This window comes from Candoia aspera, chromosome 4 (assembly GCF_035149785.1).
Source record: "Candoia aspera isolate rCanAsp1 chromosome 4, rCanAsp1.hap2, whole genome shotgun sequence".
Lineage (NCBI taxonomy): Eukaryota > Metazoa > Chordata > Lepidosauria > Squamata > Boidae > Candoia > Candoia aspera.
In genome coordinates, this window is record NC_086156.1 from 46,972,248 (window position 1) to 46,995,708 (window position 23,461).

At 36.5% G+C, this 23,461-nt stretch overlaps 1 protein-coding gene across 2 annotated transcripts in view; it reads left to right on the forward strand.

The window, feature by feature from the left end:
* ELMO1 (engulfment and cell motility 1) overlaps nt 1–23,461 on the forward strand; it is a 300,993-nt gene that overhangs the window by 85,731 nt on the left and 191,801 nt on the right. For both annotated transcript variants that reach the window (XM_063304033.1, XM_063304034.1), the window contains exons 6-7: nt 5,341–5,510; nt 15,530–15,565. In XM_063304033.1, coding sequence (XP_063160103.1) covers nt 5,341–5,510; nt 15,530–15,565 — 206 coding nt within the window. The remainder of the gene's footprint in view (nt 1–5,340; nt 5,511–15,529; nt 15,566–23,461) is intronic.

Below are 23,461 nucleotides of genomic sequence, written 5' to 3' on the forward strand. Positions count from 1 at the left end.
TACTCCAATAGAGTTTGAAACAGTGTCCTCTTTATTCTTTAAAAGGATGGGTTAGATGTTTCTCTCCCCTTCTCCCCAAAATAACATACACAGTTTTGTTTGTTCCTGTGACAGTGTTGGTGGAGATGGCATGTGAAGAAAACGCCTGAGTTTTATCCAAGAAGTTAATATATGACACTCTAAGCTCCACTGAGAGAGCCAGTTTGGTGCAGAGGTTAAGGCACCGGGCTAGAAACTGGGAGACTGTGAATTCTAGTTCTGCCTTGAGCAGAAAGCAGGCTGACTGACCTTGGGCCAGTCATTCTCTCTCAGCCCTAGGAAGCAGGCAGTGGCAAACCACTAATGAAATCTTGCCAAGAAAACCGCAGGGACTAGTCCAGGCAGTCACCAGTGGTTAACGATGAGTGGAAGGTACACACACAAACATACCAGCTCCATTGAGCAATGAGGGTGGAAGAATAAAAAAGTTAAATGATACTTGGATTTGTGTAATACCATCACTGCTGAGCTGTCTGTGGGGTGCTAGCTCCACACAATGATTTTTCGTTTGTTTCTGTTTTGTAATTGGTGATATAACCTCCTGACAAGAGTGGATACTTGACCAAGCTTGCAGCAGTTCTATTTAATGCAAGGATGAGGCATGCATTTAACTATTCTGCCTTCTGCCGGTAAAGTAGGTAAAGTGAAGAAACTATTGTGGTAAATGTTCTGGGATCATTTATTTATTTATTAAATTTTATCACCGGCCATCTCCCCCCAAAGGAGGGACTCTGGGCAGTTTACAATAAAAACAAAGTTAAAATTCAATACAGTTATAAAACCAATAAATGCAGAAATAAATAGACAGTAAAAATATAAAATGTGATAAAATCCAGTTGGACTGAGAAATTCTGTAGGAATCCTTGAGTCTAAAGGGCTGTTCTAGGGGGGCTAGCCATCCCCAGGAGTAACTTATTCCCCTTCCTGCTCCAGGCATGCTAATAAAACCAGCATTATGAGAGCTATGGAGTTGTAATGCACAGACAGAGCAAAATGGCACCTCTGAGGCAGCAATGATTGCTTACATACTGTAAGATGATTTGAGAATTTTGTATACGAGCATTTGCAATAAGCGATCTGGGCTCCATAAAATCTTCCATGCAGGGATATGCTACATAAACAATTGTTCAGATTGAATCCATAATCTTTAGTAGTAGTTGCAATTATTTTTTTATTAACAGCTGTTTAGTAATAGCTTTAGTCTACAAATATACGCACCTGTTGAAGGCTGAGTCAGACTGGGGCCCAGTCTAGCCCATTGTTTTCCATTGCAGTTGCTATCAGCTCATCTTAGTCTGGCTTTTTAACAGTTGTCCTTTTATTCAGGAGCTGAATATTGGATCTTCCCATACAGAAGATGCATGAACTGATCCCAAGTTTTATTGTCTTAATGATCTGTTTCCAAAATGTTTCTGTGCAAAGTTCCTTGAAACTTTGGCTCTGAAAATTAGCTTGTGCTAAGAGTTTAAGATAGTCATCTTGTGAAACCGCCTCTGTCTTTTAACAAAAGGGCATCAGGTCGGGCTGAATCTGGCATGGTGTCTTTTGACAGTAGAAACACTGTCTCTATTTTGCTCTCATTGTCAAAGCAAACTTTTACTTTCATTTCCCCCTCCCCCACAAATAATACTATCTTCTTTTATGTATTTACCAGATCAAATTACTTTTAATAAGATGAATGTTTATATGCTGATTTTTTTCTTGTTTAATCTTGCTAACCAAACCACAGTATATTCTGAAGAGCTTTTCTCTTTTCTGCTCTGCCTTCCCAGGATCACTAATTTCTGAGAACTCCTTAAAAACTGTTGAAAGCACATGTCCTGTAGGCGTAGTTTTTAATCACATAAGGGGATGGGAAAGGCTGTGTTCCAGAGAAGAGACACTGTAGCAACAGGAGCTGGGATCAATGAGGCATGCACACTGAGTAAAGCAGGGCTTCCATCTTTCAGTTGAGACAGCAGCCAGTTTTACCCCAACCATCTATATTTTTTGTAAAAGAAAATATTCGCTTAATCTATAATCACAGTCAATTTGTCCTGCCTTTACTAGCTCTTTTAGAGACTTATTACACTACTTTCAGGGACAAAGACTTGGAATCTATCGGTTTTCACAATGAAGTACTTATTTTATTTTATTTTCAACCTTTGTTCCATGCTTTTCTATAACATACTAAAGAGAGCTGGCAACAAATTATTACAATTATACACAGTAATAAAAAGTGGATATCAATAAAATCCATAGTAAACTTGAACATGAATGGAATGGAAGTACTAGCTTTAAACAACACAGAGTGCTAATTTGTAAAAACTGGCTGAAAATGGACTATTTTTGACTGCCCACTTAAAAGTGCACAATAAAGGGAACAGAAGGGCTTTGCTGGGGCTGCCTTGTGATTGCTTGACTGCTGTTGAAAAAGATACCCACCTGATGGGATAGAGAAGATGTGGGAAACCAGTGGCTTATCAGCTGTGGCTTAATTACAGCTGGCTTCTCTTTTCCAACTATTTTTGAGTTTTTTAAACAATGCAGATAAAAACAATTAAGAACAAAACTTGTAAATTTCATTTTGAACTGTTAAGGAATAAACTACATACTATAATAAACTGAACAATCAAAGCTAAAAATAAACTAGAAGAAATAATACTAAAAATATATTTTTAAAATAATCTGAATCAAAGTTTTACTACTGTTTTACAATGTTAAAATACTATATTTATACATATTCATTTATTCAATTTATAAGGCACTCCACTTGCTGAAGCAACACTGGGTGGCTATCATAATATTCAAAACATTAATCAACAATAACAAACAAAACCAAACATACATTCTGGCCATCATAGACATCATACTATGTTCTGAGATGGGCACATCTAATATCCGTCCCAGATGCCCAGGACATTTTGTTACCATTCAGTTTTTTATCAACAAATTAAAGCTATACCATAATGTCTGATCTTGCCTCTCTGTCAGTACAAAGCCATTCAAAGCCTGAAAGTTGACAGATTTTGTTCAACTAGCCTTTAGAGTCTATACACATCCTTCTAGGAACACATAATCTGATTTGTTGCAATAGTCCAGGCATGATATATCCAAGACTCTTTATAAAGAGAGAAATTCCAATTATTTTGGAATATATTTGAACCACACATTAACATCTTTCTAATTCCCTTCAAAGAACCTGGTTCACTACTGCAATTATATCTGACCAATATAGAACTACCAGTGGAAATATCCAAAGCATATCCATTAAAGTTCTTTCAAATTTATTATATCTGCAGTATAAAAAAGATGACAGCCAAACTTAGGTGAACATCTCTTATGGAATCTAATTAACCTGAATTTTTTTTCTGAACAACTCAGATTTTTAATTTTTAATTATATGGAATGTACTTAACATTTCTTGGAATTTGAGCCCATTGATTTTGCCAAATAAGATATTCGCATTCTCTTTTTTAGATTTCTTACACATTATGCAAGTTTATTTTTGTAAATTGTTGATAACTCTGAATTGTTTTAGCCTCTATTAAAGCTTTCTCCAAAGTGCTCAAAGCCTATTTTATCAGAGTACCAGAGGCTGTCATGGAATGAGGGTCAGACAATATGTATATATTACTATTTGGTTTATTTTGGTAAAGTATATTCCTTTTGTAATTTTTCAGAGATTTTAAAGGTATTTATTAACAAAGAGTAATTATAATATTGTAACATTTTCAACTCAAAGTTTCCCACAGTTAGGAATTTTAGGTTATACACTCCTGGATATAGACCCAAAATGGCCTTAAAAGATGGATGGAGTTGTCAAGAAGATTCATACAGAACACTGAAGTGCACTATTGAGGTTGATACTTAATGAAAGTACTTTGCATATAAAGTTTATCCACCTCTTCTGTATATATCTGTCAACTTAAGATCACCCTTCGTGCCTCGGATATCACTGATTTCTGTATGTCTTGGTGATTCAATCATTACATTTCACAAATGGTGGTTTCCAACAGCAAACTAAAATCCTAGATTTAGAAAACTTGAAAATATATAAACTACTTGAATGGCTTATATGGCCTGTGAGAGAATGGAATGTATCTTGTGAAATGATGAAAAAAATATTCAGCAAAATATATGGTAGTCTAGGCAGCCTGTCAGAACATAAATGCCTCATCTAGTGGTAAAACTGTTCTTAGAAAGCCCCAATTCAAGTGATAGGAAGCAAAATAATTTCTTGAAGCTTTTATGATACCTCCCTGCTCAAAGAGAACTGAGCAAGGACAGGGATTCAATTACTGCCACTTTCTCTGATCTGAAGCCCCCATGTACTCAGTGGGGACAAGTTCATTTGTATACTCCGTCATCCATAGCCTGAAGTGGAACAGTGCAAGAACAAATGTATCCCATGGTAAATTACTTGTTTTTAAAAACTCTCAGTATTCAGTTCTGCAATTGATAAATTATATATTTTAATGCTGTAACATAACTTTGTTGCTGAAGTGATAGTACCTGATCATGAATGTAATACCTTGATCATTGTACAGTGTTTGGATGCATTGTTGTTTAATTATCTCTTTTTTTTTGTTGTTCCCACAAACTTGTTATTTTCTTATATAAATATTTGAATATTTTTTAAAAAATCATTAATTTTTAAAAAAATGGTTCACCATCTTGATTTTTTCCCCTTAAGGCAGAAACTGAGTATGTATGAGTAATGAGACAAATATGAAGCAGAGAAGGCAGAAATAATTTCACTAAATATAAGCTGTCTAGTAGCTAAGTTTGGCTGGAAGGAAGCAACTGCCAAAATACCTGGACAGAATAGATTTATTCTGCAATGCACCTCTGTGTAATGCCAGCTGCTTCAGAGACAGGAGATCGTATTGTAAGTCAACATATTCAGCCTATGTAGTATGGCAATACAATGCTACAGATTTGATTTGGAAGAGGGGCTTCAGAATACATGGGAACATAAGTATGTCATTGAAACAGACATGTAATGGTGGAAACAGGTGCTGTGTTGGTGCTGCATGTTTTCTGAATGGAATATGATGCATTTCACAGCTATAATGTATAGCTACATAGACGTGCGCTTGAATTATGTGGGTGCATCTGCAAAAATATAGATATATTTAACCAAATGTGATTATGTAAATATTTAATGTTATTTTAATTTGTCAGCCTTTTAATAATCTCTGATCTTTTTCCTCAGATACATTCATCAATTGATAACACTTTAAATTAAATTCCATTTTCTTTTTGTCTCTCTCTGTTTCTCTGATGTCTTATTTTATTAAATGTTCTGTCTTTGGTAAGACCCAAAATGCTCTTCAGCTCCATGAGAGGATTCAGTCTTCTAGTATGGATGCCAAATTGGAAGCACTGAAAGATTTAGCCAGTTACTCACGCGATGTAACATTTGCCCAAGAATTTATCAACCTAGATGGGATTTCACTCCTAACACAGATGGTTGAAAGTGGCACTGAGTAAGTATTCTGTTGTAACTGCAGTAGCATTTTTATATATTTTTCATAGTTATTTTAAGATAAGCTTTGCAAATTACTTTCATTGGACCATTTTTTAAAAAATGACTGAAGTGTTGCTTTCTGCACATCATTCTGTTGAAATGAATGAGAGATATTATTTATTTATTTATTTATTAATCAAATTTATCACTGCCCATCTCCCAAAAGGGACTCTGGGCAGTTTACAATAAAATATACTGTTTACAGTATATACGGTTTACAGTAAGATATACTGTATGTGAAATAAGTTCAAGAGAATTTGTTATTTTTATGAAGTTTAAGCAAATCATTTACTTTGTGTGTGTTATCTACTGCAGGAAATCCTGAGGTGAATCCTAACAGAAATCCTAAATTTCTGTTAGTGAAGTCATCTAACTTTCTTGAATACAGGTTGGAAGCTGATGAAGCTGACCTTAGTAGCTATTGAAATCACTGGGACTTCATTCCACTAAAACGAATCAAAGTTGTGGCTAACTTAGTCTGAATCTAGTCCCAAAGTTTTATTTTCATAATGTATAGAACTAAACTTTGGATGATCCCAGAAGTGCCCAATCCCTGTGATATTGTCAGGTTTTCTGATAAGAAGGAGGCAATCTCCAAATAGTGAGTTTTATGAAGTGATGTGATTGATAAGTCTGTTGAAGATAATTCTGCTGGAATGCAGGTAATTCAACATGATTTCTGCTTTGGGAACTGAATAATTCAATCATATTGACATGGAATAAATTACCTGCCCTCTAGGATGGCCTGACTAGAAGTATGGAAGGTCAGAACAGTAAATCATTTAGCAAGGCAGCAACCAATCTTCTCTGTGAGAAGCAACTTCTTAAATTCATTGTGGCATACTAGTTTTGTTGTTTATTTGTTCAGTCACTTCCGACTCTTCGTGACTTCATGGACCAGAGCTTCCTGTCGGTCGTCAACACCCCCAGCTCCCCCAGGGATGAGTCCGTCACCTCTAGAATATCGTCCATCCATCTTGCCCTTGGTCGGCTCCTCTTCCTTTTGCCTTCCACTCTCCCTAGCATCAACGTCTTCTCCAGGGTGTCCTGTCTTCTCATTATGTGGCCAAAGTATTTCAGTTTTGCCAGTTTTGCCCTGAATTCAAATTGAGATCATTCTATCGTTTTTTGGATTGTATCCAAGCACTGCTTTAGCCACTTTACTATTAATTATGAAGGCTACTCCATTTCTTCTGTGGTCCTCTTGTCCACAGTAGTAGATCTGGTGGTCATTTGATGTGAAGTGGCCCATTCCAGTCCATTTCAGTTCACCGACACCCAAAATGTCTATCTTTAATCTTGACATCTCACCAATAACTACATCCAATTTGCCCTGGCTCATAGATCTTACATTCCAGGTTCCAATGGTGTGTTGATCCTTAGAACATCGGATTCGCCATTCACCACCAGCACCGTCAGCTGCTGGCCATCCTTTCGGCTTTGAGCTAGCTGCGTCATCACGTCTGGGGCTAGTTGAACTCATCCTCTGTTCCTCCTCAGTAGCATTTTGACCATCTTCCGACCTGGGGGTCTCATCTTCCGATGGTATACCGACATATCTCTGGTTGTACTGATCCATTTAGTTTTCACGGCAAGAATACTGGGGAGGGTTGCCATTACCTTCCCCAGGGATCGCATTTAGTCTGACCTCTCTGTCATGACCTTCCTGTCTTGGGTGGCCCTTCACGGTTTAGCTCATGGCATCATTGAGGTGCTCAAGCTCCAGCACCACGACAAGGTAACAATCCTTTGCTGAAGGGGATACTAGTACTGTTTTATAAATCACACACAATTTGAGAATTTTAGATTATGCATTAGGAAATAGAAATAATTATATGCAAGTTAAAATAACTTGGTTTACTTGCTTAACAGAGACCCCCATGTACAGAGGTTCTTTACATTGTTCAGTTACAAAGTTTTGCATATTCCAGGCAGTTGTAATTATAGTAGTACAAGCCACATTATGAGGACAAAAAAGTGATAGCCTAGCCTTCCCCAGCCAAGTCTCTAATAGTCTCTGTTCATCAGAAATTAATCACAACAAGACGCAAGCCAAATATGTCACCAACCCATAGCAACTCCTGTCACATAGTTAATTTGATTCCCATATTTAATAGGAAAATAAGCCTAAGGACTGAGCGGGATGCTAACCTCCCACTCACTGTGACAGAATTGAACTGAAACCTTCCAAATTACTTCAGGAAAAAAACTTGTAAAAGGTCACTGCAGGTCAAGCAGAAATAAGGACACTAGAGTTTAACAAAAATAGTTAAAGCTGCATCATAGTCGGACTTTCTTTGTTAGTTATGGATCCTTTTGTTTTGTTTCACTTGTAAGAGAAGTGAGAATTGCTCATGGAAAACTGAGGATTTAGCAATGACATCTGCCCCATCCTCCCTTCCCAAGAAAGATAGAAGTTATTTTTATTTTTTATTTTTTTTAAAAAGGACTTATGGTATATAATAAACATTTTTCCTATATTTGGTAATAAAAGTAGATTGGACCTTGTTGCAATTTTTGCATGGGAGCTTTGGAATTACAAACTTGAACCAACTTCCATGCTATCTCTAAATGAGGACAGACAGGGAAGGCTGTGGCACCTTCGACATGGTGTTGCTGTGCTAGGCCTTGGCATCTTTTACATTGGAAACTAAAGTGAGAAGCTTATTCAGTTTTAGATCAAAACTACTATCAGAGCTGAATAGGATTGTTCCCATTTAACAGATTAAGTCTTTTGAGGTTATCTTCAAAGCTTGTACAGTATCTATTTCTAATTTACCATTGGAAACTGAGAGGAGGGTACTTAGGAATGTTTGGAAGGAGGGATGCACTTTAAAAAAGAAATTAATGTAATCCTTAGAAATGTTCATCTTCACAGCTTTTGGAAGAATGAAAAGCAACAAAAGCCTTTTTCAAGATGGTGCCATTATCACAAGTGGCCATGCTAACTGGATGATGGGAGTTGCGGTATAATACTTCTGGGGAAAAGCACAGTCCGGGCAAGGCTGAGGAACAGCTATTGTAACTTCTGAATTCATCTTAGATATTTTAATGCATATTTTCTTGAGTAAGGTATAATTACAAATTATAGTGGAATAGCTGAGGCTTGGAGTGGAAGGCTGGGATTTTATACCTCCTCTCCCAGAAGCATTCTGGATCTTCACACTCTGATGCTGCCTCCAGAGGAGCACCTGTCTTTCAGGGAGCATTGCCCTTGGCATCATCCCCTAGCCCTAAGGTGTGGGAAAGCTAGGCTTGTTGCAGCCTATGTTGCTTTCCTAGCAATTACAAGTGAAAAAAAAGGAAGATGATTTCAATAATACTGCTTCCTGGCCCCTTAGCATAAAGAGTGGTGACTAGAAGTTTCAGCCTTCCTTCTCTTCTTGGGAGATAAACCAGTCTCTCCAGAAATAAAGACAAGTTTATTTTTATTTTTAAAAAGGAGAGATAAACAACAACAACAAAACCCTTTCACTTTAAATCTTAAAACGCATACATTGAATACTGTAGAAAAGGGCTTTTTAAAAATCTCGCTGCTAAAAAAGGAGGTCCATTTTTTATTTTTATTTTTTTCATCTAACTAAGAAACAGTGTATATAAATATTCCTTATTAACAGCAGTATATGAATAATATTCCTTATTTACAGTAGTAGTATACTGCCAAACTGCTTTAATCAATTCAGAGTTTGTGTTTAGGCTTAAGATACAGTTTAGCGGGGATGGCACTGATTTCAATGAGCCCTATCAATTTCACTTCCCCGTGGTTGCTGTTGTTAAAAGATAAAACATAATTTGCTTTCCAGAGTCATACTGCTACCTACTAATTAGCTCTGAATATAGCTTGCAAGGAAAGGCTTGACAAACTAGTGCTCCCCTTCTAGATAGTTGAGGAATAGAATTCCCATATTTTTTTGTCATCCCTGCTGTAAGAAAAAGGCATCCACACATTTGCGCATCATGTTTTAAAAGAAAGAAGTATAATTCGGGCATCTATCTGCTCATAGTAAAAAGGAGTAAGAATATTCTATAGCAGTTTTTGCAAATCAGCAAAGCACTTGGATGCGCTTACCTCATATAATATGGTAATATTAACAGAAGCTCTGTTATTCAATAAAGATGTGTCCACAGAGTCCTACCCACTGATTTATTTTTAGCTTGGGGTTGCTGTTCCCTGCTGTTCTAAATAGCTTCCCCCTTCCTTCTCATTAATGGAAGAGGGAGAATTCTAACTACTGGCAGGGTTTATACGTCACACTAACCCATTATATGGTTGGTTTGTTTTGGCTGCTGTGTGATCCCAGCCAAATTAGGTTTCCCATAAACTGTGGTTAAACCAATCATGATTGAATATGAAATGTGAACAGAATCCAGTGACTTGGAAAATGTTCACAGCATTCAATATTAGTTTTGCCAGGATTGGAGGAAGGGTCAGTTTTTGTCTTCTTTGTTGAACTATAGATTATGAGAATTGGGATTTCGTTTCTTCCTGAAGTATATACAATTAAGTCTAGACCACAGAAGACCAGGCAGCAAGAAATAGAAGTTTATATTGCCTGTTATTCTAGGTAGAATTGATTTATTTTTGTAGAATCCAGGCAACTTACATTGGGTGTGTGATGTGCCTTTCTTGTATACTTCTGTAAATCACAGCGTTATTTTTCATAGTTGGGTAAGTACTGCACATTTAACTTGGTGATCCCACATCTGATTTATGATATTAAAAGATCCATTTTTCCCACGTCTGATTTATGATATTAAAAGAAGGTATTGTCATGAAGAATATTCCAGATAAATTTATTTTAAAAAATTACAGAAGTCTAAATAGCAAGGATGAGATTTTTGTGACATCCATTCTTTTCTCCTCTAGAAATTCCAGTTTCTGCCTGTTAGTGCATAGAATCTGTCATTGCTTGACCCCTTACAGCCTTCTGGCAGCTTAGTGTTCTCCAATGCCCAAATATTCCAAATTTGGGCAAATATCACTCTTGCAATTAAAATGTATCATAGTAGTGTTCCCTTTTTTTTTACAGATTGAATCCATCTAGAGAAATTGAATTTTCCTGGAGGCAGGGTTTAGATTCATTATTACCAATTGTACGATCATATTTTGTTCTCCTTAAGTCATCCTAACTGAATTTAAAAGTAAAGACCTTATTTTTATGTAATTAGAGGTTTTGCCAGAAATTCCACAAAGGAGTTTGTCTCATCAGAGCTAGGCAAAATTTGTCTCAGCTGGAAATGACTCCTGGCAAATATCAAATTGCACGTTCAGCAAGTATTAAGCCTTTGTGGTGTAGAGAATTCCAAAAGGAGCTGCTGTCCTTTTGATAGGAAGCCAGCTCTATAATCCAGAGCCCCTTCGGGACCAAACAGTGAGCATACTGTGGTAAACAAATGTCTAAGCAAGCATCCATTCACTATTATTCCTTACTTTTGTATTGCCATTCCTCTTCAGTTTTTTCTGTTAAAATTAGCATGAACAAAAGTCTGTGGCTGGTTGTTTATGCCTCCTGAATTATTGAGGTTGGTGCTTTTTTTTCATAATTATTTGAATTATGTGGCCTTTTAAAGGCATTCGATTTTCTCACAAAACCACTATGAATTATTGGAATGCTTCTGGCCTGCTAATTTTAATGTATCAACCATCATTCATAATCTACAAAAGGCAAATGTGACTTTAAGAAGCAACCTTAAGTTATGTCCAGTCTGTTTCATCTTACAACAACTTTGTTGACAAGCAAGATTGATGTGAATTCGTGTTATTTTTCGGTTATCTTCAGGTCAAGGGCCAATATTCAAAATAGTGAATAGATTGCTTCTTCTTCCAATCTGATATAATGGGAAATGTCTTAAAAATCTGGAAGTCTTTTCCGCAATAAATCTGTATTTTAGTTTGAATTAAATATTGAAAGCTACACAGGATTTACTTAGTTTCACTGCGTAAACCCAAACTTGAGGCGGCCACATTTAAGTCAGTCTGAGGGAAATAGTATTTTTTTTTAATGAAGACTGTTTGAAATGCTAAACAACAACAACGAATAATAATAATAACAATAATAATAATAATACTTTTTCACCCTCCTCAAATTTCTCATATTCATGAAGAAAGACATATAGATGGTTTTAATTCAATCTTTTTTCAGTGAAAAGATTGAGTTGTCCTTTAGCCACAATCCCACTGAACTCTTGGCGGTGTTACAGAAATACAAGCAGTGTAACATCAGCAGTCCTATACATAAAAACACAAACCTGAAAATCTGAAAAACAATCCATAAAAAGAGATATCAAGTGCCGAATGCCTGCTGGAAAAGCTCTATCTTCAACTGCTTCCAGTGTGCAGCCAAACTACTTTCAGTAGGAGGCCATTCCAAGGGCATTGGTGCTGTTCTAATAAGGGAGCACCTCTGTGCTCCCCTCCATCCCCTGGTACTTCCTGGAGTGGAGACCACTAGTTGCTTTTTCTGGCAAGATTGAATAGGTCAGGCCGGTTCAAATGGGTGAATGCAGCCGTAAAAGTAACTTGGTGCTAAGCCTTAAAGGGCTTCATAGGTTAACAGTATAACACTTTAAATTGCATCCAGTAATCTATAGGGAACTAACGCAGGATCCATAGCCCAGGTGTAATGTGCTCCCACTGGTAGGTACTAGATAGACACAGGCTGGAGCATTTTGCGCTAACTGGGGCTTCCAAGTGATCTTTAAGGGCAGCTTCATGTGGAGTCTATTACAGTAGTCTAACTGAGTCACTATAGCAAGGTCCCCCTGCCCCAGGTAGGATCATAACTGATGCACCAGCCAAAGCTGGACAAAGGCCCTCCTGACCACAATTTCCATCTGCTGTTCAAGCAGGAGCTGTGAGACCAAGAGAAATAAAGTCATGAATCTGCTCTTTCAGGGCTAATGCTCCCCCATTGAGTGATATCACTGCAACTGCCCAAGCACCCCGATGGACAAACAGTAACTCTTTCTCACTAGGATTTCATTTTAGCCTGTTTTCTCCCATCCAGCTCCTCATAGCTTCCAGGCATTGGGACAAGATCTCAATATCCTCACCAGTACAGCCTGGAAAAGAGATGTAAAGCTGAGTATTACCCCAGACCAGTGCGTGACCTCACCAGTAGCTTCATGTTACATATTAAACAGTAGAGAAAAGAGGACTGACCCCTCTGGCATCCCACGATGGAGCAGCCACTGAGCTGATCTCTCCTTTCTTACCATTGGTGACTGGAGCAAACCTCTGAGAAAGAAGCAGAACAACTGCAAACCAATGCCCCCAATCCCCAGCCCTCAAAGCTGGTCCAGAGAGATAACATGGTTAATGGTATCAAAAGCTGCTGAGCGGTCAGAAAGGACCAGAATGGGCAGACTACACCCATTTAGCTCCTGACAGAGGGAGTACAAAGAAAGCTGTCTCCATGCATCTCCAGGCCAGAACACTGATTGACAGGAGTCTAGATAATCTGTTTCACCGAGGGCACTCTGTACTTTGCCCCTTACCACCGTGTCAGCACCCTTTGCTAAAAAAAAAAGGAAGGTTGGAGACCAGGCAATAGTTACCGAACATCTCTGGATCCAGAAAAGACCTCTTAAATGCTACAGTTTTCTTCAAGGCTGCAAGCAACAGCCCTTCCTGTAAGGTGATCTGATATTGGCAAGAGCTTTTTAATAGTTGTATCCTGGACAGTTACCCTTAATTTCAATAGAACACATCTAGAAGATATTCATAGTTGATTATTTCCATTGGTTTCATATGTTACCATAGTTCAGATATTAATATAGTTTATTCCTTAGTCAAGCCTATTTAAATTAAGTTGTTGGACACCTTAGCTTACTGCTAATATGTGTGCGTGTGCATTTGGCATATAATGATCAGTGTGACTAATCCTTTGTAACTTAGCAATGCTCAAATTTATATTGCATTAGTGTTATGCTTGTGAAGTAGTCATTGTGTTTAGATGCTTATAAACGGCCTTACTGTTTCATAGTTCATAAGGCATTAAGTCAAGATGTTGAACTTGTAACGACAGTAAATCTGTCATGATTTATATCTTGACTCAATGGAATTCTATGATTAGTGGAATATTAGGTAATCAATTACATGATTTCTTGCTGTTCTTAGGAATATCAAGAAATGTGAATGTTTTAGTACTGGAAGACTGACATAACAATATTGGTTTCCAGAGGATTAGCTATTTTATTTTTTTACACCAGTTATAACAAAAATCATCTTGTGATTCCTTAAATGCTAATCAATATAATATTGTGTAAATGCATGGAGCGGTGTGTTATGTATGTGTGTGCACACGCATACTCATATACACACATTCACACTATTATTGAGAGAGGAGGTGGTAAAGTTAGGAATAATGAAAAGAGAGTGAGGGAAAGGATAATTATAAATAGTGACCCCAAACAAGGCAGCAATTCTAGGTGACATAGGCATTCTTACACTGAGTAGCTAATGAACTTATAGGAGGATAAATGAGAAATAGGGGTAAATCTTCTGGCACAATATATTCAAGAAGAAATAACTTCATATCTAGTGAAATTAAACTTTTTGGTTCCTAGTTTTTTGCAGGGCAAATAATTGAAGGGACTATGTAGTTCCTATTTAAGGATGTAGAAATTGCCTGCAATATTGTAGATTTGATGCTATAGTTTAAACCAAAATATCAGTTACTTACAATTAAAGTGTTTGAATCTAATCAGAATGCATAATAATGTAAGTATCCCATACATAAAAAACTTTGTTTAGTTCTAACCTTCCCTGTCTACAGCAGTTGAACAATTTTTAACTTCTAATTGCCATTCACCAACTTGCAGTGATAAACCTAAGAAGGATCCCTTCTTCTTGCACCTGCTTCTCAGGGATCAAAGTCCTCTCCCAGGTTTGATGCCATAGAGTCTCCGAACAACTTGATTGATTCACTCTGGGTGAAGAACCTAGCAACTAACCCTGCCAACATTGAATGAGTAAATCTACTGCAGCATGCTTAGGGAAAACAGTTTGGTATCCTCTTCACTCACTTGCAAGGATGTCCTTAGAATCCAGATGAGAGGGGGAAAAAAATGTCTGCAGAAGACTTGTTAATTACTGGCCCTTCCTGGCCTTTGAAAAGGGTTGGGGTTAGGGACAATGTAGGTTCTTGAGAGGACAAAATCTGAGGCCCAGTGGCTGCTGGGTGGAGGGTGAGTTTCCTTCTCTTTGTTAAGGGAGTTCTGGAGTGAAGGGAAGGAGAACAGGGTTCAAACACTCTTTCTTCCTAAAACAGACGAGTTGGGCTTGGCTGCTATCGACACATTTTTTTGGCAACAATTAAGGCAGAGAGGAAAGTATGTCTGATCCTAACAGCCAGCAGTCCCTGAAAAACAGTCTGTCTGTCTATCGATCACAAAGATCCTGGAGATTTTGCTGACAAAATTCCATGACAGTTTGTCAAATTTTGGAAGTGCGATTTCATACCAAAATAAATGAACAAAGATGTGAAAGCCTTGCAAAGGGTTTATAAACTAAAAAAGGAAAAAAACCCCACCAGTTTGAAAATCCCAGCCCCACCCACTTGTGTGCCACTGTTATGCCAAAAGCCCATTCACTGTAGCTCTTTGCCATGGGAGGGGGAAATAATGGTACAAAAAAATTGTCCATCCTGTTTTAATGGAATGATATGATTATCATCTGTCCAGCTGTGATGAAGTTTTGACATTGATAATTCTACTAAAAGTTTTTAACATTTTCAGTACTTAAAACATGTCTGTTTCCTTTGTTTTTTTCACCCATAAATGTTTGTTGGGTTGATTTCATATTTCCTTGCAAGTGTTTTTAATCCATATTGTTATATATTTGAGTCAGTTTCAGTTGAATGATTGCCAAATATATTTTTTCTGGTTGTGTTTTATAAGACGTTATTCAAACTCATAGATAAATTCAAACAATGTTTTTATGTTTCTCCTTACATGAAAGTTTTTAAATTTTTGCAGACGATATCAGAAATTGCAGAAGATAATGAAGCCCTGGTAAGAACCTGATTGGCTCATGACCCTGCAAACTTCCTCTTCTTTGCATGATTAAATTTCAGGCCTTCCTGCTGATTTTATTTATTTAAATATCTGCATATTTTGATCCAGTATATTTTCTGCTTCTTTCTTCTGTTCTTTTAATTCTATTTGCCACAGTTTTCTTATGGTTCTTTCAGTTATTTTTTATTTTATTTACTTTTGCATTGCTTACAGAATGGATACCTTATATTCCTGTGGCTGCTACAGATTTTGCTGATGCTTTTGTTATATTGCTATTTTGAGTGATAACTATTTTATATATCAGAATGCATAGTTAATAGACATAACCATAAATCATGATCATTTTAACTTCTAGCATGTGACAGCTGGGGATTATGGAGGTTGAAGTCCAGCACAGTTTGAAAACATCAAATTGGTGAAGACTGTTTAGTGTCTGATAATATGACTAGGATGAATGTATGTTATATCTTTTTCTGAATGAGATATTTCTGTATTTAATAGGACACAAATTAAAAATTTACAATATATAATTCACTTCTAGCTGTCAGTTGTTCATTACAAGAAATTCTTGAGATTATAAGGACATGTTTGATTAGTTTAAACTCATTGCAGAAGCTTAAAATTTTGTAGGCAGGGGAAAGGCATTGGTAGTCTTGTAATCTCATTTGCTCAGCAAAAACTTGTTAATTCCCATTTTGTCTGTGGGGTTATAATGTTCCATCTTCAAATCTCAAATTCAGTTTAGGTTTTTCAAATTGAACCTATTGTGTAAGTGTTCTAATTTATATTCCAAAAATGATAGGCCATCTGAATGATGAATTGCAGGATATCCTTGTATTTTTTCTAGGTAAACTTTATGCTTCTCTTTTGAGTGGCTGTCCACTACTCATGACTTCTAAAACATTTTGTTTGTTCTAAAACAAAATCTCGTAAAGCTCTGAAAAATGTGAAAAATGCATACTGATAACCAGATATAAGCTATTTATACTATAAACAACAAACAATACTGAATACCCACACTGAAATCTTTTTTTAAATTATTTTGATTGAAGATTTTTAACAGTAATAAAAGCTAATTCAAAATGAAATTAGAGAGAAAATGGAAGAAAAAGAAATAGAAAGAAAAGATAGAAAGTGCAGAAAATAAAAGAAGAAAGACAGGAGAAAGATACTTAAAAAGGTAACTTCCGACCTTCTTTACAGTGGGTACGAGCAAACTTGATAACTCTCCTCCCCCTTTGAAATTATGTTACATATATCGCTTCTTCCCATATTGCAGCCCTTTTCAAACTGCAAATCCAAAAATCAGTGACAGTTGTGTCCAGTTTTAGCAAAAAATCCATAAAGGATTTCCAGTTTTATAAAGTACTTACTATCTGTATCCCTGTCAAGTCAAATCAAATCAAATCTTTATTATGGTCATAGACCAGCATAGAAACAAGTCAATTTTATATCCTTTGCTGTTATGTAGTATTCTGACATTGTTAATCCTTAACTTGACATTGAAATATTGTTGTAGGACTTGGTTTCCATCCATATCTTCTTTTGCCCATCCTAATTTTTTTTGAGGCTTCAACAGCCCTCTCCTTACTATTTTCACCAAGTTCTGTAAATCTTCCTTTCTCTTGTAAATCCAGCAGTAGTCCATTATCCATGGCAACAGGCTAGAAACCAGGAGACCATGAGTTCTAGTCCCGCCTTATGCATGAAAGCCGGCTGGGTGACCTTGGGCCAGTCACTCTCTCTCAGCCCAACTCACCTCACAGGGTTGTTGTCATGGGGAAAATAGGAGGAGGAAGGAGTATTAGGTATGTTTGCCACCTTGAGTTATTTATAAAAAAAAGGCGGGATTAAGTAAGTAAATAAACGAATAAAATTCACATCAATTTTCATCTCTTGATTTAATGTTTGTATCTTCCTTCTGTTTGATATCTCTGTTTTGTTTTCCAAAGTTTCTGTTCTATTTCCCAAAATTTATATCTTGACTTCACTTTGAATTAACTTTCCACTCAGTTGTCCTGTAAATTCTTCAAGATTATTTTTCCTCCCTAGTTTTATCTCATCTTTTATTGTTGTTGTAGGTATAACATTCTTTCCCACTTCCTCAAAGACCTTTTGAAATGTCTCAAGTGTGATACCTTTGTCTGTAATTTCTCTAGGTTTCACTACTTTTCTAATAACAGCTATTTCATCGGGTACAAAATTAAAAGTAAAAGGGAGACTTCTTCTCTTTTTTTTTTCCTTTTTTGCATTTCTCTAGTCCTTAAGTCTTTGATCCCTTCTGGCACTCTGTAATTCTGTGGTCATATGGTTTGTCTCAGATTTCTTTTTTTCTCTTTGCTTTGCAAAGTCCACCAATTGTCATTCTACTAGAACTCTAAACAGTCTGTGTTCCCATGAAGGTATTATTCTATTTATTTAATTATTTTAAAAGCACTTTAGTAAAAATCCCAATATTTAAAATTTAACTGGCCCCTTAATCCATTTTAAACTTTCTTAGATTGAGCTCTTGTTAAGCTTTTTGCCATTGATCTTAAATTATTTAAATTCTTTTACTTTTTTCTTTAATCTGAAATGAAATGTCATTCACTAGAAGGTTTTTTTTAAAAAACTGCTGTTCCGAAGATCTCTTTTAGCTTTGAAGTAATTGTAATTCCAATGTGTGTAAGAAAATGAGATTTTAGTGAACCTAGTGTCCCTATAGGCTCTGCTGTGAATGTGAGCTTTATGTTTTTCTTATGGCTCCTGGCATTTTGACTCACGAGTTGACCACAATCCTGCAGTCTCCTCTTGAGGAGCAGCTGTCCAGAGCACAAGTGAGCAATGGCCTCTCCTTCTCCAGGGAGGCTGTGTAAGCCGGGCCATCAGTCTCCACTGCAATACTGTCTCTGTTCCCTCAGAGATAGCTTAGTCCGCCAATGTTCTCACCTGGAAGTCCCCAGTATCCATACTGAAATCTCATACAGGAGGAAAATAATGTGAGAATTCTCACCCCTTTTATTTTTGCTGATGGGCTCACTGGGTTTTGAAAATGTATTATGCATGCTGTTGCATGATGGCAGCTGAGGAGCTTGCCCATGTCCAAACATTGTCCTGGGAACATCACTGGTTAAAAAGTTTTGTATTCCATGAACCTCTATAGCGCTCCTCTTCAGGCAGGATTTTACCACTAATCCTGCTGTCTTTGTCCTTTTGGAAAGCATGTGGACACATTTCCAAACCATGCACTGCAGCTACAAATAAGACTAATAACTCTGGGCAGCAAAGATATGACAACTATATTGCAGCAAAGAGTTACTGTATTCTATGTCTGGGACCCATTTGGGACCCTGAAGCATTCTTAGAGATAAAAATGATGCTGAAGGCTAATCCTTTACTTTGTACCATGCTAGTCCCCCCCCCTTTTTTTTTTACTTAGAATTTTTGTTAATATAAATGTCCAGTCATCAGATAACTTAACAGGTACCAGTGCTGATGGGCAAACTGGTACCCATAGATAGCAAGTTGGGAACCCAAGGCCTAATGCTCTGTTTATTTTGACATAGTATCGTAGCTGGATTGTGCTGTTGACTTTTGACCTGATGGTTAGTTATACTTTCAAAGAAAAGGAATTTTTAAACCTCAGACTGAATTGTCTGCTGTATTAGGGAAAAAAATCCTTAAAATGGATCCCAGTACCATGTACTATAGATTACACTGTATCTTGATGTCACTGTGTTCTGCATTTCTCTGCCCTTAATAACAGCAATAAATCATGTGGGATGAAAAAATATCTACCACATAACGATACCATATTTTTATACAGTAAATTGCCATATGCATTACAACAGAGCAAAGGACATGGAATGTAACTGACAATTTTGGCAGTACTCTATTTTTGCAGGAAGTATTTTCAGTGCTGAGACAAACTTTTAGAAGCTTTCCATATGATCTGTTGTTATTTTTCTTTATGTGAGGCTTCTTTTTACTGGCATAGTATAGCAAAGAATGACACTATGATAACATATGGAGTGGCACTTTGCACAAGGAAAAGAATACTGGCAACGTTTAAAAATGGATTTTGTAAATGTCATGTTCCTGTCCAAATTCACTATATAACTAGCTGCCTTTTGAATATCGAAACTGTAATCATAATAACTTAGATTCCAGATGAAAATAAGGACTAGATAAAAGTGTTTTATTTTCAGGAAACAGAAGTGCTAAAAGCTTTGCTGATGAATGATTCTTTCATAAACATTCTGGTACTTGATGTTTCTCGGTTAATGTAAAGGCTGGTAACATCCATGAAATTTTCATTTTCTTGCAACAATGGTATATGCTTTGGGGACTTGTTAGCATAATTCTTTCCCCTGTTGCTGGCTGTGTGTCTTACTGCCACAGCGTTTATGAATCATCATAGGCAAAACTGTGTCCTTCTGTTCTAAAAATGCAGTGCAGCTTGACTTTTCCTTTGTTGTCTGTGCTTGCAATATTTTAATTTGCTTAAACATATTTCTTTCCTTAAGAAATTCATGTCCAGATGAATACTGCAGGTTTCAGAAATTAATATGAATTCTATAAATTTTTGTTCTGGATTAAAAAGAAAGAACTATTCTCTGGGATTTCTTAAATAAGGTTTTCATGTGGATAGACATCTGTGAATGCTTCTGTAAATGACTATTTGAGGACACACTAGAATCACTTAACTGATCTTAGAACTGTGTATATGAGCAACAGTGCATTGCAGAATCATTGTTCCTGAAGGTTATAGTTAGAACACTGCCCAAAATATATCAAATCAAGATGAAAGGCAATTACTGTTATGACTAATTCTAGGAATTGTTATTTATAATCAATGTCTGTGCATTAGTGGGTTTTGCAATAAGGGAAGCCTCTGACAGTGATTGGCTGAGCAATCCTAACCTCAGAGAAGAGTACAGGGTGCAGAAGGACTTTTAGAAGCCTTTAATTCAATCTGCTCTGACCTTTGAGAAAAACATGGTAAAGAGAAGGACTAGGCCCAGGAAAGCTGAGTACTATTAATGAGAAGACAGTAGACCAATAGAAGCAAAAAGTTTTAAACGAAAGGGTATCATGTTGTAATAATTGGATTGGTGAAGAAAATTTAGGAGGCAGAATGCCCAAGAAAAATGGGTATTCACAATCAGGTGGTATATGAAGTAAAGAATGTTCAAATATTTGTTTGAAATCTAGTCCAACCTCCCTCAGGAATCCTTAACATCAACCTAACCTAACTAGGGGATTTCAAAGGTATGAGTGGTAAAACAAGAGACAGAGTCATGAAGAAAAGGATGCTGAATGAAAATGGATTAAATACAAACATGAGTCACTAGAAATAAGTTGAAGTGGTTTGGTCATATAGAGGAAAAAATAGAATACAAATGTGTGAAGAAAGAGTGACTGACTCAAGAGGAAGGGGAAGACTGAAAAAATTGTAGTTGGGGCTGAATAATTCAAATTTGATTTCATTGAAACTTGTGCGTGAACTGTATCTGGGTAACACATAGGAAGATGAGACATAGAACCAAAAGAATTCAGCAAGAAGAACCAGTGGATCCAGCAAAGATGGCTAGCATCAGGCCAAGCCAACACATCAGATATAAAGCTAGAAGGAGTGTCAAAGAGTTGTGTCTATTGGATCTGTGGCAGGATTACTGGAAGATGGTGTATCTATTTTTCATAAGGAGCGGTTAGGTCTAAGACAAGCAAATGAATATACTCATGTTTGTTAGTAAGCATAACAATTATGGTTTTGCAGGCCAGGAATTTCCAACTATTCCCAGTTACCATAAATATATGTTAAACCAGATTAGATTTGTAGCAGATGTACCCTGAATTACTAGAATCAGTCTTGCAGTGTTTCAGTGCTCCTATAAGCTTTGGGGATGTCACAGGGTTGTAGAAAATAGCAGTTTCATTTGTTTTGGCCAGTGTAAGGTTTATATTGGTTGAAATACTTCGCTAGCATTCTTGTTCTAATCTTGATTCTAGTGCACATTTAGTACTTAAATAGATTCGAAGTTTTGAGGGCTTAGAAAGCATGTATAGTTAGGAAGCAATTCCAATATTCTTGTGATGTGAGGGAAAGTCATCGCTCAGTGAAAAAGCAATATGTGTTGCATATATAAGATACAAAGTTTTTTCTTCAGATTTGTTATCATTTATCTGCATGTTTATCTGCATGTATGCCTTAATAAAAATAGCATCAGAAAATTGATATTGTTCTCCCTTACTTTAAAAATATGGTTCTTTTGGTGGATTGTTTAATTGCCTTGCTGAGGTGCAAAGTGAAAAGGCATAAAATACACAGATAATAATATGCAACAGAGCTGCAATGAAATGCAAAAGAACGCATTGCTAGATGGCAAAGCAGTAAGATAAAATCAACCCCAATCACTTAAGTCTAATTATTGCATATATGCCCATCTGATCACAGAACAAATGCTTATTTATTTGAAGATGTCTTTGCCCAATAACAGAGGCTCTTCAGAAACTGAGCTAGGTTGAGCCTCTTGGAGCTGCCACCAGTTAGTCCCTCCCTCTGGAGATTCCAGCATAGATTTTCAGACATTAGTCAGGTAGAAGATTATTTTAAAACCTGAGCAGTCTGGTACGGAAAAGACTAGTCTTTCTGATAAACTATACCTAGGTGGGAAAAAATCTTGTAATTCTAGTTAACCACTTATACCGACATTGGTGTGTCTGTTGGGGGGGGTGACGGGGAAGGATTAGTCATACCCTTTCAGTAACATTTGAAGCAATCCAGTGTTAAAAGCAATTCCTGTAATTTATAAGGTTTTCTTGGTCAAGTCCTTTTCTACATTTTCTCCCCATATTTAAGAATTGGAATAATGGTATCCTGTTACTCATGGTTGTTGTTGTTTTATATAATTTTTAGTAAGAGTTTTTACATAGATAAAAGACAAAGGTGCAAAGAGCAAAACAGTGAAAGCGAGATAATTAAAGAAACAAGAACCAGAAAAAATAAGTGACTTCCGACCTTCTTTTCAACTGTTATAAACAGACTCATTGTCCTTCCTCCCTCTTAAATATTACAAAAATCCCTTCAATCCTTTTTTGACTATCAAATCTAGAAATCATCATTTCACTTTTTTCCATTTTCAGAAAAAAAATCATTCATGGTCGTTGTAATGGTCAGAAGGTAACAAGCATAAAGTCAGAACTCAAAGAAAGGGACAGACCAAAATTTGCCTTGGTCAATTGTAATAGTTGCAAAGAAAACAGTTAATAAATGTAAGGCTCTATGCACCATTCTCTCCTTTCTGTGAATGTTGACCAAAAACATAATAGTTTGCTATAATATTACAGAACGCTATATAAATTTGACAACAATAACAGCAGCTAGTCTTAGCTTTCCAAGAAATTTTCCAAGAATGACAAAATATATGTTACAATTTTTTCTTCCTATGAATGCCTATGCCAGGTGCTGGGAAGGAAAAAGAATCTTTACGATAGAAATGGAACCTAACTGAGCTTAATTCTGAACACATATATTTAAGGTTTAAAGTTAAATGACTTTAGTGACTTTTGTGTAGAATGTTTTGCAGCTTTAAATCCTACTTAAGCAAACAGCATCAAAACAGGGGCTTTAGACTCACCTCCTCCCCCACTTCTGTGAGTGCATATTAATTCAATGAATATGAGCTTGCCCATGGAAAAACTAGATTCTATGGGAACTATGTCATATTTTTTGTAACTGAATGTGAGAGTTTATTCGGACAGTTGACAGATAATGTAGATTGAGTAAAGAGCTTGTATTGTGATCAGCTTTCTTTCAAGCTATTAAGCTAATGAGCATCAAAATAGAACATAGTACCATGTGAAAAGTTTGAATATTTAAAACTCCCCAGAAATATTCATCCTGATGCATAA